The sequence below is a fragment of the Schistocerca nitens genome, chromosome 12, assembly GCF_023898315.1.
Source record: "Schistocerca nitens isolate TAMUIC-IGC-003100 chromosome 12, iqSchNite1.1, whole genome shotgun sequence".
NCBI lineage: Eukaryota > Metazoa > Arthropoda > Insecta > Orthoptera > Acrididae > Schistocerca > Schistocerca nitens.
In genome coordinates this window covers 132,029,915-132,044,926 of record NC_064625.1, presented here as the reverse complement: position 1 = coordinate 132,044,926, position 15,012 = coordinate 132,029,915, and the positions used below count along the sequence as shown (strand labels likewise).

Genomic DNA, 15,012 nt, shown 5'->3' with positions numbered 1-15,012 from the left:
AGTGCCACCAACGAAAGACCTCATCGAGGATGTCTTTGGCACTCCATGTGACTCAAAGGGTGCTGAGATTTGGCACAGGGCATATGTTATCTGTGGCCACTGCGTCGAGAGCCACTGGCTACCAGAAGTGCTGTGCTAGCGATGGCCATCCACTGAGGCATCGAGATGTTGTTTACACACATACTGCTGTGACCTCAGCACGTGGCTGGGAATTGTGCTGAGGCAGCAACCACTGCTCGGGCGACAACAAACTCCACCGAGATTCTATCTAAAATCCATATACAAAAGTTTTCCAGCGCAAAATATGCTATTTCTGACTTAGCTATCTCGATTCTGTACTTGCCATTAAAACCGGTAGAACGCAAGTGCCCGTAGTTGCAATTCTGCTGCACAAGTGACTCTTGTAGGTGATAATGCTGTCTGTACTGTGCAATACCATTGTGATGTGGATTCCATTTCGCCACCAAATTAAACACTACCAACGAGCTCAGTGGTAAGGAAGAGACCTGCCGATATAGTGTTAGCATCTGTACCTGGGCAAGTATATCTTCCCACTCTGCAGGAAATAGAGCTGATAATGCTGTCTGTACTGCACAATACCATTCCGACATGGATTCCATTTTGCCACCAAATTAAACACTATCAATGATCTCAGTGGTAAGGAGGAGATCTACCGGTATAGAGTTAGCATCCGTGCCTGGGCAAGTATATCTTCCCACTCTGCAGGTAATAGAGCTGATAATGCTGTCTGTACAGCACAATACCATTCCGACATGGATTCCATTTTGCCACCAAATTAAACACTATCAATGATCTCAGTGGTAAGGAGGAGATCTACCGGTATAGAGTTAGCATCCGTGCCTGGGCAAGTGTATCTTCCCACTCTGCAGGTAATAGAGCTGATAATGCTGTCTGTACTGCACAATACCATTCCGACATGCATTCCATTTTGCCACCAAATTAAACACTATCAATGATCTCAGTGGTAAGGAGGAGATCTACCGGTATAGAGTTAGCATCCGTGCCTGGGCAAGTATATCTTCCCACTCTGCAGGTAGTAGAGTTGATAATGCTGTCTGTACCGTGCAATACCATTCCGATATGGATTCCATTTTTCCACCAAATTAAACACTATCAACGAGCACAGTGGTAAGGAAGAGACCTGCCGATATAGTGTTAGCATCTGTACCTGGGCAAGTATATCATCCCACTCTGCAGGAAATAGAGCTGATAATGCTGTCTGTACTGCACAATACCATTCCGATATGGATTCCATTTTGCCACCAAATTAAACACTATCAATTATCTCAGTGGTAAGGAGGAGATCTACCGGTATAGAGTTAGCATCCGTGCCTCGGCAAGTATATCTTCCCACTCTGCAGGAAATAGAGCTGATAATGCTGTCTGTACTGCACAATACCATTCCGATATGGATTCCATTTTGCCACCAAATTAAACACTATCAATTATCTCAGTGGTAAGGAGGAGATCTACCGGTATAGAGTTAGCATCCGTGCCTCGGCAAGTATATCTTCCCACTCTGCAGGTAATAGAGCTGATAATGCTGACTGTACCGTGCAATACCATCCCGATATGGATTCCGTTTTGCCACCAAATTAAACACTATCAATGAGCACAGTGGTGAGGAAGAGACCTGCTGATATAGTGTTAGCATCTGTACCTGGGCAAGTATATCTTCCCACTCTGCAGGAAATAGAGCTGATAATGCTGTCTGTACTGCACAATACCATTCCGATATGGATTCCATTTTGCCACCAAATTAAACACTATCAACGAGCACAGTGGTAAGGAAGAGACCTGCTGATATAGTGTTAGCATCCGTACCTGGGCAAGTATATCTTCCCACTCTGCAGGAAATAGAGCTGATAATGCTGTCTGTACTGCACAATACCATTCCGACATGGATTCCATTTTGCCACCAAATTAAACACTATCAATGATCTCAGTGGTAAGGAGGAGATCTACCGGTATAGAGTTAGCATCCGTGCCTGAGCAAGTATATCTTCCCACTCTGCAGGTAATAGAGCTGATAATGCTGTCTGTACAGCACAATACCATTCCGACATGGATTCCATTTTGCCACCAAATTAAACACTATCAATGATCTCAGTGGTAAGGAGGAGATCTACCGGTATAGAGTTAGCATCCGTGCCTGGGCAAGTATATCTTCCCACTCTGCAGGTAATAGAGCTGATAATGCTGTCTGTACTGCACAATACCATTCCGACATGGATTCCATTTTGCCACCAAATTAAACACTATCAATGATCTCAGTGGTAAGGAGGAGATCTACCGGTATAGAGTTAGCATCCGTGCCTGGGCAAGTATATCTTCCCACTCTGCAGGTTGTAGAGCTGATAATGCTGTCTGTACCATGCAATACCATTCCGATATGGATTCCATTTTTCCACCAAATTAAACACTATCAATTATCTCAGTGGTAAGGAGGAGATCTGCCGATATAGTGTTAGCATCTGTACCTGGGCAAGTATATCTTCCCACTCTGCAGGAAATAGAGCTGATAATGCTGTCTGTACTGCACAATACCATTCCGATATGGATTCCATTTTGCCACCAAATTAAACACTATCAATTATCTCAGTGGTTAGGAGGAGATCTACCGGTATAGAGTTAGCATCTGTGCCTGGGCAAGTATATCTTCCCACTCTGCAGGAAATAGAGCTGATAATGCTGTCTGTACTGCACAATACCATTCCGATATGGATTCCATTTTTCCACCAAATTAAACACTATCAACGAGCACAGTGGTAAGGAAGAGACCTGCCGATATAGTGTTAGCATCTGTACCTGGGCAAGTACATCTTCCCACTCTGCAGGAAATAGAGCTGATAATGCTGTCTGTACTGCACAATACCATTCCGATATGGATTCCATTTTGCCACCAAATTAAACACTATCAATTATCTCAGTGGTAAGGAGGAGATCTATCGGTATAGAATTAGCATCCGTGCCTGGGCAAGTATATCTTCCCACTCTGCAGGTAATAGAGCTGATAATGCTGTCTGTACCGTGCAATACCATTCCGATATGGATTCCATTTTGCCACCAAATTAAACACTATCAACGAGCACAGTGGTAAGGAAGAGACCTGCTGATATAGTGTTAGCATCTGTACCTGGGCAAGTATATCTTTCCACTCTGCAGGAAATAGAGCCGATAATCCTGTCTGTACTGCACAATACCATTCCGATATGGATTCCATTTTGCCACCAAATTAAACACTATCAACGAGCACAGTGGTAAGGAAGAGACCTGCTGATATAGTGTTAGCATCCGTACCTGGGCAAGTATATCTTCCCACTCTGCAGGAAATAGAGCTGATAATGCTGTCTGTACTGCACAATACCATTCCGATATGGATTCCATTTTGCCACCAAATTAAACACTATCAATGATCTCAGTGGTAAGGAGGAGATCTACCGGTATAGAGATAGCATCCGTGCCTGGGCAAGTATATCTTCCCATTCTGCAGGAAATAGAGCTGATAATGCTGTCTGTACTGCACAATACCATTCCGATATGGATTCCATTTTGCCACCAAATTAAACACTATCAACGACCACAGTGGTAAGGAAGAGACCTGCTGATATAGTGTTAGCATCTGTACCTGGGCAAGTATATCTTCCCACTCTGCAGGAAATAGAGCTGATAATGCTGTCTGTACTGCACAATACCATTCTGATATGGATTCCATTTTGCCACCAAATTAAACACTATCAACGAGCACAGTGGTAAGGAAGAGACCTGCTGATATAGTGTTAGCATCTGTACCTGGGCAAGTATATCTTCCCACTCTGCAGGAAATAGAGCTGATAATGCTGTCTGTACTGCACAATACCATTCCGACATGGATTCCATTTTGCCACCAAATTAAACACTATCAATTATCTCAGTGGTATGGAGGAGATCTACCGGTATAGAGTTAGCATCCGTGCCTGGGCAAGTATATATTCCCACTCTGCAGGAAACAGAGCTGATAATGCTGTCTGTACTGCACAATACCATTCCGATATGGATTCCATTTTGCCACCAAATTAAACACTATCAAAGAGCACAGTGGTAAGGAAGAGACCTGCTGATATAGTGTTAGCATCTGTACCTGGGCAAGTATATCTTCCCACTCTGCAGGTAATAGAGCTGATAATGCTGTCTGTACTGCACAATACCATTCCGACATGGATTCCATTTTGCCACCAAATTAAACACTTTCAATGATCTCAGTGGTAAGGAGGAGATCTACCGGTATAGAGCTAGCATCCATGCCTGGGCAAGTATATCTTCCCACTCTGCAGGTAATAGAGCTAATAATGCTGTCTGTACCGTGCAATACCATTCCAATATGGATTCCATTTTTCCACCAAATTAAACACTATCAACGAGCACAGTGGTAAGGAAGAGACCTGCTGATATAGTGTTAGCATCTGTATCTGGGCAAGTATATCTTCCCACTCTGCAGGAAATAGAGCTGATAATGCTGTCTGTACTGCACAATACCATTCCGATATGGATTCCATTTTGCCACCAAATTAAACACTATCAATTATCTCAGTGGTAAGGAGGAGATCTACCGGTATAGAGTTAGCATCCGTGCCTGGGCAAGTATATCTTCCCACTCTGCAGGAAATAGAGCTGATAATGCTGTCTGTACTGCACAATACCATTCCGATATGGATTCCATTTTGCCACCAAATTAAACACTATCAACGAGCACAGTGGTAAGGAAGAGACCTGCTGATATAGTGTTAGCATCTGTACCTGGGCAAGTATATCTTCCCACTCTGCAGGAAATAGAGCTGATAATGCTGTCTGTACTGCACAATACCATTCCGACATGGATTCCATTCTGCCACCAAATTAAACACTATCAATGATCTCAGTGGTAAGGAGGAGATCTACCGGTATAGAGTTAGCATCCGTGCCTGGGCAAGTATATCTTCCCACTCTGCAGGTAATAGAGCTGATAATGCTGTCTGTACTGCACCATACCTTTCCGACATGGATTCCATTTTGCCACCAAATTAAACACTATCAATGATCTCAGTTGTAAGGAGGAGATCTACCGGTATAGAGTTAGCATCCGTGCCTGGCCAAGTATATCTTCCCACTCTGCAGGTAATAGAGCTGATAATGCTGTCTGTACCATGCAATACCATTCCGATATGGATTCCATTTTGCCACCAAATTAAACACTATCAACGAGCACAGTGGTAGGGAAGAGACCTGCCGATATAGTGTTAGCATCTGTACCTGGGCAAGTATATCTTCGCACTCTGCAGGAAATAGAGCTGATAATGCTGTCTGTACTGCACAATACCATTCCGATATGGATTCCATTTTGCCACCAAATTAAACACTATCAACGAGCACAGTGGTAGGGAAGAGACCTGCCGATATAGTGTTAGCATCTGTACCTGGGCAAGTATATCTTCCCACTCTGCAGGAAATAGAGCTGATAATGCTGTCTGTACTGCACAATACCATTCCGATATGGATTCCATTTTGCCACCAAATTAAACACTATCAACGAGCACAGTGGTAAGGAAGAGACCTGCTGATATAGTGTTAGCATCTGTACCTGGGCAAGTATATCTTCCCACTCTGCAGGTAATAGAGCTGATAATGCTGTCTGTACCGTGCAATACCATTCCGATATGGATTCCATTTTGCCACCAAATTAAACACTATCAATTATCTCAGTGGTAAGGAGGAGATCTACCGGTATAGAGTTAGCATCCGTGCCTGGGCAAATATATCTTCCCACTCTGCAGGAAATAGAGCTGATAATGCTGTCTGTACTGCACAATACCATTCCGATATGGATTCCATTTTGCCACCAAATTAAACACTATCAATTATCTCAGTGGTAAGGAGGAGATCTACCGGTATAGAGTTAGCATCCGTTCCTGGGCAAGTATATCTTCCCACTCTGCAGGAAATAGAGCTGATAATGCTGTCTGTACTGCACAATACCATTCCGATATGGATTCCATTTTGCCACCAAATTAAACACTATCAATTATCTCAGTGGTAAGGAGGAGATCTACCGGTATAGAGTTAGCATCCGTGCCTGGCCAAGTATATCTTCCCACTCTGCAGGTAATAGAGCTGATAATGCTGTCTGTACCATGCAATACCATTCCGATATGGATTCCATTTTGCCACCAAATTAAACACTATCAACGAGCACAGTGGTAGGGAAGAGACCTGCCGATATAGTGTTAGCATCTGTACCTGGGCAAGTATATCTTCGCACTCTGCAGGAAATAGAGCTGATAATGCTGTCTGTACTGCACAATACCATTCCGATATGGATTCCATTTTGCCACCAAATTAAACACTATCAACGAGCACAGTGGTAGGGAAGAGACCTGCCGATATAGTGTTAGCATCTGTACCTGGGCAAGTATATCTTCCCACTCTGCAGGAAATAGAGCTGATAATGCTGTCTGTACTGCACAATACCATTCCGATATGGATTCCATTTTGCCACCAAATTAAACACTATCAACGAGCACAGTGGTAAGGAAGAGACCTGCTGATATAGTGTTAGCATCTGTACCTGGGCAAGTATATCTTCCCACTCTGCAGGTAATAGAGCTGATAATGCTGTCTGTACCGTGCAATACCATTCCGATATGGATTCCATTTTGCCACCAAATTAAACACTATCAATTATCTCAGTGGTAAGGAGGAGATCTACCGGTATAGAGTTAGCATCCGTGCCTGGGCAAGTATATCTTCCCACTCTGCAGGTAATAGAGCAGATAATGCTGTCTGTACCGTGCAATACCATTCCGATATGGATTCCATTTGCCACCAAATTAAACACTATCAACGAGCACAGTGGTAAGGAGGAAATCTACCGATATAGAGTTATCATCTGTACATGGGCAAGTATATCTTCCCACTCTGCAGGTAATGGAGCTGATAATGCTGTCTGTACTGTGCAATACCATTCCGATGTGGATTCCGTTTTGCCACCAAAGTAAGCACTGGCAGGCAGAGCTCAGTGGTAAGAAGTAGATATACCGATATAGAGCTGGTGTCCATACCTGGGCAAGTACAAGGTGATTATAATTAAAGTTAAACTTTCAAAACACTATATAAAAATTTCACTGCTCAGAATGACGTCAAATTGTAACGGAATGTTATCGTATAAGGGAGAAAACGTATGGCAGAAGAAAAAAAAGTGTGAATATTGATCAATAGATGGCGCTCCATGTGTCGGTATACGTAAATGAAAACACATCATGTACACGACCAATTGAAGTTGCTATAAACACGCCAGGTACACGGCTTTTCCTTCTTTCGCGTCTGCAGCGTTCAAATAGGTCAAACGGCTCTGAGCGCTATGGGACCTAACTTCTGAGGGCATCACTCCCCTAGAACTTAGAACTACTTAAACCTAACCTAACTAACCTAAGAACATTACACACATCCATGCCCGAGGCAGGATTCCAACCTGCGACCGTAGCTTAAAAATGTTCAAATGTGTGTGAAATCTTATGGGACTTAACTGCTAAGGTCGTCAGTCCCTAAGCTTACGCACTACTTAATCTAAATTATCCTAAGGACAAACACACATACCCATGCCCGAGGGAGGACTCGAACCTCCGCCGGGACCAGCCACACGGTCCATGACTGCAGCGCCCTAGACCGTTCGGCTAATCCTGCGCGGCTGCGACCGTAGCGGTCGCGCGGTTCCAGACTGTTGCGGCTAGAACCGCTCGGCCACCTCGGCCGGCCTACAACGTTCGCCATGACTGTCTCAATGCCGGATCGCGCTCTGCTTGTAAGGTTGTATTACAAGAACGATGACTGTGCACACGTCGCTCTGCAGAAGTTCCAGAGACTGAAGGCTTTGCAAAAAGGCGTTGGTCCAATGACTGCCGTGGGTCTGAAGAAAATGATTCCGAAATTCAAAAAGACGAGTTCTTTTGGTGTGCATCCTGGTAGGGGGAGGAAACGAATTGATTCGACGTCAGTGGAAGCAGTGGCCACGGCAATGCAGGAGGAGACGAGTGGTGGTGTGCAAACGTGTAGTGCACGGAGAATTGCCTGAATATTGGGAATATCGATGAGCACGGTGCGTAGAGTCCTGCGAAACATCCTTCTCTGCTATCCATTCAAATTACCCATGTGCACGAATTGCTCCCTGTTGACCTGCCACTGAGAGAGATCTTTGCTCTTTGCTTTAGAGTTTCTTGCTCCCGTGGAAGTGGACAGTGATTGGCTGTGGAAGATTTTGTGGACAGACGAAGCCCACTTCCATCTGACTGGATACACTCCTGGAAATGGAAAAAAGAACACATTGACACCGGTGTGTCAGACCCACCATACTTGCTCCGGACACTGCGAGAGGGCTGTACAAGCAATGATCACACTCACGGCACAGCGGACACACCAGGAACCGCGGTGTTGGCCGTCGAATGGCGCTAGCTGCGCAGTATTTGTGCACCGCCGCCGTCAGTGTCAGCCAGATTGCCGTGGCATACGGAGCTCCATCGCAGTCTTTAACACTGGTAGCATGCCGCGACAGCGTGGACGTGAACCGTATGTGCAGTTGACGGACTTTGAGCGAGGGCGTATAGTGGGCATGCGGGAGGCCGGGTGGACGTACCGCCGAATTGCTCAACACGTGGGGCGTGAGGTCTCCACAGTACATCGATGTTGTCGCCAGTGGTCGGCGGAAGGTGCACGTGCCCGTCGACCTGGGACCGGACCGCAGCGACGCACGGATGCACGCCAAGACCGTAGGATCCTACGCAGTGCCGTAGGGGACCGCACCGCCACTTCCCAGCAAATTAGGGACACTGTTGCTCCTGGGGTATCGGCGAGGACCATTCGCAACCGTCTCCATGAAGCTGGGCTACGGTCCCGCACACCGTTAGGCCGTCTTCCGCTCACGCCCCAACATCGTGCAGCCCGCCTCCAGTGGTGTCGCGACAGGCGTGAATTGAGTGACGAATGGAGACGTGTCGTCTTCAGCGATGAGAGTCGCTTCTGCCTTGGTGCCAATGATGGTCGTATGCGTGTTTGGCGCCGTGCAGGTGAGCGCCACAATCAGGACTGCATACGACCGAGGCACACAGGGCCAACACCCGGCATCATGGTGTGGGGAGCGATCTCCTACACTGGCCGTACACCACTGGTGATCGTCGAGGGGACACTGAATAGTGCACGGTACATCCAAACCGTCATCGAACCCATCGTTCTACCATTCCTAGACCGGCAAGGGAACTTGCTGTTCCAACAGGACAATGCACGTCCGCATGTATCCCGTGCCACCCAACGTGCTCTAGAAGGTGTAAGTCAACTACCCTGGCCAGCAAGATCTCCGGATCTGTCCCCCATTGAGCATGTTTGGGACTGGATGAAGCGTCGTCTCACGCGGTCTGCACGTCCAGCACGAACGCTGGTCCAACTGAGGCGCCAGGTGGAAATGGCATGGCAAGCCGTTCCACAGGACTACATCCAGCATCTCTACGATCGTCTCCATGGGAGAATAGCAGTCTGCATTGCTGCGAAAGGTGGATATACACTGTACTAGTGCCGACATTGTGCATGCTCTGTTGCCTGTGTCTATGTGCCTGTGGTTCTGTCAGTGTGATCATGTGATGTATCTGACCGCAGGAATGTGTCAATAAAGTTTCCCCTTCCTGGGACAATGAATTCACGGTGTTCGTATTTCAATTTCCAGGAGTGTATGTCAACACACAGAAGTGTCAAGTTTGGGCAACAGAACATCCACACGCAAATCAACCAGTACCACTTCACCCTGAAAAGGTCACAGTGTGGTGTGGGTTCACTGCATCGTTTATCATAGGGCCACATTTTTTCGAAGAGACAGGTGCTTCCAGTCCTGTTTCCTGTACCATCACTGTGGTAAGGCTATGAGTGTCTTTTGCGCAACCACCGCATTCCAGCTCTCCAGCAGCGTGAATATGTGGATGGGATAATTTTTATGCAAGATGGCGCATAACCGCACATTGCAATCAAGTTAAGCAGCACTTAAGCGCAATTTCGGATATGCTAGAATTATGAATCGCCATTTCCCTACAGCCTGGCCGTCTCGATCACTTGATCATAAACTGCCTGAGTTCTGGCTGACCGAGCGAGGTGGCGCAGTGGTTAGCACACTGGACTCCCATTCGGGAGGACGACGGTTCAATCCCGCTTCCGGCTATCCTGATTTAGGTTTTCTGTGATTTCCCCAAATCGCTCCAGGCAAATGCTGGGATGGTTCCTTTGAAAGGACACAGCCGACATCCTTCCCCATCCTTCTCTAATATGATGAGACCGATGACCTCACAGTTTGGTCTCCCCCCCCCCCCCCCCCTCCCAAATCAACCCAACCCAAATTCTGGCCGTGGGGCTATCTGAAAGATGTTTTATTCAGTGTTCCGATTGCAAACTTAGCTGCATTGAAAGCACGCATTGCGCAACACATTCTGAATGTGACCCTGGAAATGCTTCGATCAATTGTGGAACATGCTGTTACTGTATTTCAACGTGTTGCAGAAAAGTGTGGACAGCATATTGAATGAGTTTTGCACCAATCTCACGGAAATAAATAATCCGATTTTGATACGGTTTTTGGCCTCAAGACTCTTAAAAAACGCTTTTTTCCATCCTTTGTTATATGACCTTGCCGTGGTTGATGAGCTTACGTAACTAACAATACCACACCTGTACACCCATGCACAGAGTAGTTTGTTTAATGTGAAACGTACACCTTGAGCATTGGTATATAATTCGTTTGTCATTTGTAGTCGACCACTATTAAATTATGACGCTTACTGCGCGGTCTGTTGCTACATTTTATAACTACTCGTATTTATTTTTCTCCTGCCATATGTTTTCTCCCTTCTCCGACATTATTCCGTTGAAAGTTGACGTCATTCCGACCAGTGCAGTTATTTCTCCAGTGAAACTTTAGTTTTCTATATCTACATTTATACTCCGCAAGCCACCCAACGGTGTGTGGTGGAGGGCACTTTACGTGCCACTGTCATAACCTCCCTTTCTGTACCAGTCGCGTATGGTTCGCGGGAAGAACGACTGCCGGAAAGCCTCCGTGCGCGCTCGAATCTCTCTAATTTTACATTCGTGATCTCCTCGGGAGGTATAAGTACGGGGAAGCAATATATTCGATACCTCATCCACAAACGTACCCTCTCGAAACCTGGACGGCGAGCTACACCGCGATGCAGAGCGCCTCTCTTGCAGAGTCTGCCACTTGAGTTTGCTAAACATCTCCATAACGCTAGCACGCTTACAAAATAACCCTGTGACGAAACGAGCCGCTCTTCTTTGGACATTCTCTATCTCCTCTGTCAACCCGACCTGGTACGGATCCCACACTGATGAGCAATGCTCAAGTATTGGTCGAACGAGTGTTTTGTAAGCCACCTCATTTGTTGGTAGACTACATTTTCTAAGTACTCTCCCGATGAATCTCTACCTGGCACCCGCCTTACCTACAATTAATTTTATATGATCATTCCACTTCGAATCGTTCCATACGCATACTCGCAGATATTTTACAGAAGTAACTGCTACCAGTGTTTGTTCCGCTATCATATAATCATACAATAAAGTATCCTTCTTTCTATGTATTCGCAATACATTATATTTGTCTATCTTAAGGGTCAGTTGCCACTCCCTGCACCAAGTTCCTATCCGCTGCAGATCTTCCTGCATTTCGGTGCAATTTTCTAATGCTTAAACATCTCTGTATACTACAGCATCATCCGCGAAAAGCCGCATGGAACTTCCGACACTATCTACTAGGTCATTTATATATATTGTGAAAAGCAATGGTCCCATAACACACCCCTGTGGCACGTCAGAGGTTACTTTAACGTCTGTAGACGTCTCTCCATTGAGAACAACATACTGTGTTCTGTTCTCTAAAAACTCTTCAATCCAGCCACACAGCTGGTCTGATATTCCATAGGCTCTTACTTTGTTTATCAGGCGACAGTGCGGAACTGCATCGAACGCCTTCCGGGACTCAAGGAAAATGGCATCTACCTGGGAGCCTGTATCTAATATTCTCTGGGTCTCAAAATGGTTCAAATGGCTCTCAGCACTATGGGACTTAACTTCTGTGGTCATCAGTCCCCTGGAACTTAGAACTACTGAAGCCTAACTAAGCTAAGGACATCACACACATCCATGCCCGAGGCAGGATTCGAACACGCGACCGTAGCGGTCGCGCGATTCCAGACTCTAGCGCCTAGAACCGCTCGGCCACTCTGGCCGACACTCTGGGTCTCATGAACAAATAAAGCGAGCTGGGTTTCACACGATCGCTGTTTCCGGAATCCATGTTGATTCCTACAGAGTAGATTCTGGGTCTCCAGAAATGACATAATACGCGAGCAAAATACATGTTCTAAAATTCTACAACAGATCGATGTCAGAGATATAGGCCTGTAGGTCTGTGCATCTGCTCGACGACCCTTCTTGAAAACTGGAACTACCTGTGCTCTTTTGCAATCATTTGGAAGCTTTAATTATAATTACCCTGTATATCTTCCCACTGTGCAGATAGCAGAGCTCGATAATACTGTCTGTACCTTGCGATACCATTCCGATATGGATTCCATTTTGCCACCACAATAAACGGTAGCAGACAGAGCTCAGTGGTAAGGAAGAGATCTACCGATATAGAGCTAATGTCCGTACCTTGGCAAGTGTATCTTCCCACTCTGCGGATAGCAGGTGGTCGCGCCAATGGCGGCCAGCACGACCACGACCACGAGCAGCCTCGACGACGCCATTGGAGCTCTGCGCGGGTCCCTTCAGGTAGTCCAACACCTGCGGCGCGCAGATGCGTCTGGTTATATACGGGGGAGCCCCAGGTGGGGGTCGACTATCTGGACGGCAGAAAGCACCACCTGTGGCGCCGGACGTGCTGCTAATCTCTGGAGAGGCTCTCGAGCACCTTCCGTCAGGCGATAGCTCAAGTGGATCAGTCGTCACCATCACATGGTGTGTGAGCAGATGTTGATAGGCGCGACTGACCACTCGTGATAAGTTTGGTATCCAAGGACTTTGCCTCCCAACACCCAGTGTGTGATTTGTGCTTTTACCAGTGGGGGGGGGGGGGGGGGATGTCTCAGGGGGTAAGTATAGTTATAAATGGTACCAGCTTGGACCGTGGCGTTAACCATGGTTAAACAGTTATTTATAAACAGATCTTAATGCCGAAACTCACTATTCACGCGTATGCACTATCATAAAAGCCATCCCTTGTTATATCTTTGAAACTACATTATAGGTAAAGCTTATTTACAAAATCATCCACATACAGGCACATTTGTGAAAAACTGTACTTATTCTGATAATGTTGTTGTTGTTGTGGTCTTCAGTCCTGAGACTGGTTTGATGCAGCTCTCCATGCTACTCTATCCTGTGCAAGCTTCTTCATCTCCCAGTACGTACTGCAACCTACATCCTTCTGAATCTGCTTAGTGTATTCATCCCTTGGTCTCCCTCTACGATTTTTACCCTCCACTCTGCCCTCCAATACTAAATTGGTGATCCCTTGATGCCTCAGAACATGTTCTACCAACCGATCCCTTCTTCTAGTCAAGTTGTGCCACAAACGTCTCTTCTCCCCAATCCTATTCAGTACCTCCTCATTAGTTATGTCATCTACCCATCTAATCTTCAGCATTCCTCTGTAGCACCACATTTCGAAAGCTTCTATTCTCTTCTTGTCTAAACTATTTATCGTCCATGTGTCACTTCCATACATGGCTACACTCCACACAAATACTTTCAGAAACGACTTCATGACACTTATATCTATACTTGATGTGAACAAATTTCTCTTCTTCAGAAACGCTTTCCTTGCCATTGCCAGTCTACATTTTATATTCTCTCCACTTCGACCATCATAAGCTATTTTGCTCCCCAAATAGCAAAACTCCTTTACTACTTTAAGTGCCTCATTTCCCAATCTAATTACCTCAGCTTCACCCGACTTAGTTCGACTACATTCCATTATCCTCGTTTAATGGCCAGTAGTGTACTTATGCGTTCAAACTGCTGAGGTCATCGGTTCCTGGGCTTTCAACCTACGTAATTTAACATAAACTAACTTACGCTAAGAACAACACACACACACACACACACACACACACACACACACACACACACACACACACTCACACACACACACAAAAGCCCCTGTGAGGTCTTGAACCTCCGACTCGGGGAGCAGCACTAACCGTGACAAACGCTTGAGACCGCGTAGGTACACCGCGCGTCGATGAGGTAGATTTAGTTTACTTTACTTGTCGCTATGATTGCCCTGTTGTACCGTATTTTACATTGTCCCATCAGATAACGTGCTGTCAATCAACGACGGATCTTTCAATAAAATTCTTCAGGGTATCAGACCGCATCGTCATAATTTAAAATGCGCATTTTAAATTATGACGATGCGGTCTGATACCCTGAAGAATTTTATTGAAGAAGACAACGGCCGCGGAAGCCTACGCTTATAAACGACGGATCCATTCATGCCTCACAAGGGAACCTCCCCATCGCACCCCCTTCAGATTTTGTTATAAGTTGGTACAGTGGGTAGGCCTTGAAAAACGGAACACAGATCAATCGAAAAAACAGGAAGAAGTTGTGTGGAACTATGAAAAAAATAAGCAAAATATACAAACTGAGTAGTCCATTGGCAAGACAGGCAACATCACGGATAATGTGAGCACAGGAGCGCAGTGGTCCCGTGGGTAGCGTGAGCAGCTGCGGGACGAGAGGTCCTTGGTTCAAGTCTTCTCTCGAGTGAAAATTTTACTTTTTTATTTTCGCAAAGTTATGATCTGTCCGTTCGCTTATTGACGTCTCCGTTCACTGTAATAAGTTTGGTGTCTGTGTTTTGCGACTGCACCGCAAAACCGTGCGACTAGTAGACGAAAGGACGTGCCTCTCCAATGGGAACCG

The 15,012-nt window shown here is 46.0% G+C and overlaps 1 protein-coding gene across 1 annotated transcript in view; it reads right to left on the bottom strand.

Annotated features, from left to right (window-relative positions):
* Positions 1–12,892, bottom strand: part of LOC126215294 (mite allergen Der f 7-like) — a 48,171-nt gene extending 35,279 nt beyond the window's left edge. The window contains exon 1 of the mRNA XM_049941980.1: positions 12,736–12,892. Within this exon, the coding sequence (XP_049797937.1) occupies positions 12,736–12,830 (95 nt within the window). The 5' untranslated portion in view covers positions 12,831–12,892. The remainder of the gene's footprint in view (positions 1–12,735) is intronic.
* Between the last annotated feature and the right edge of the window lie 2,120 nt (positions 12,893–15,012).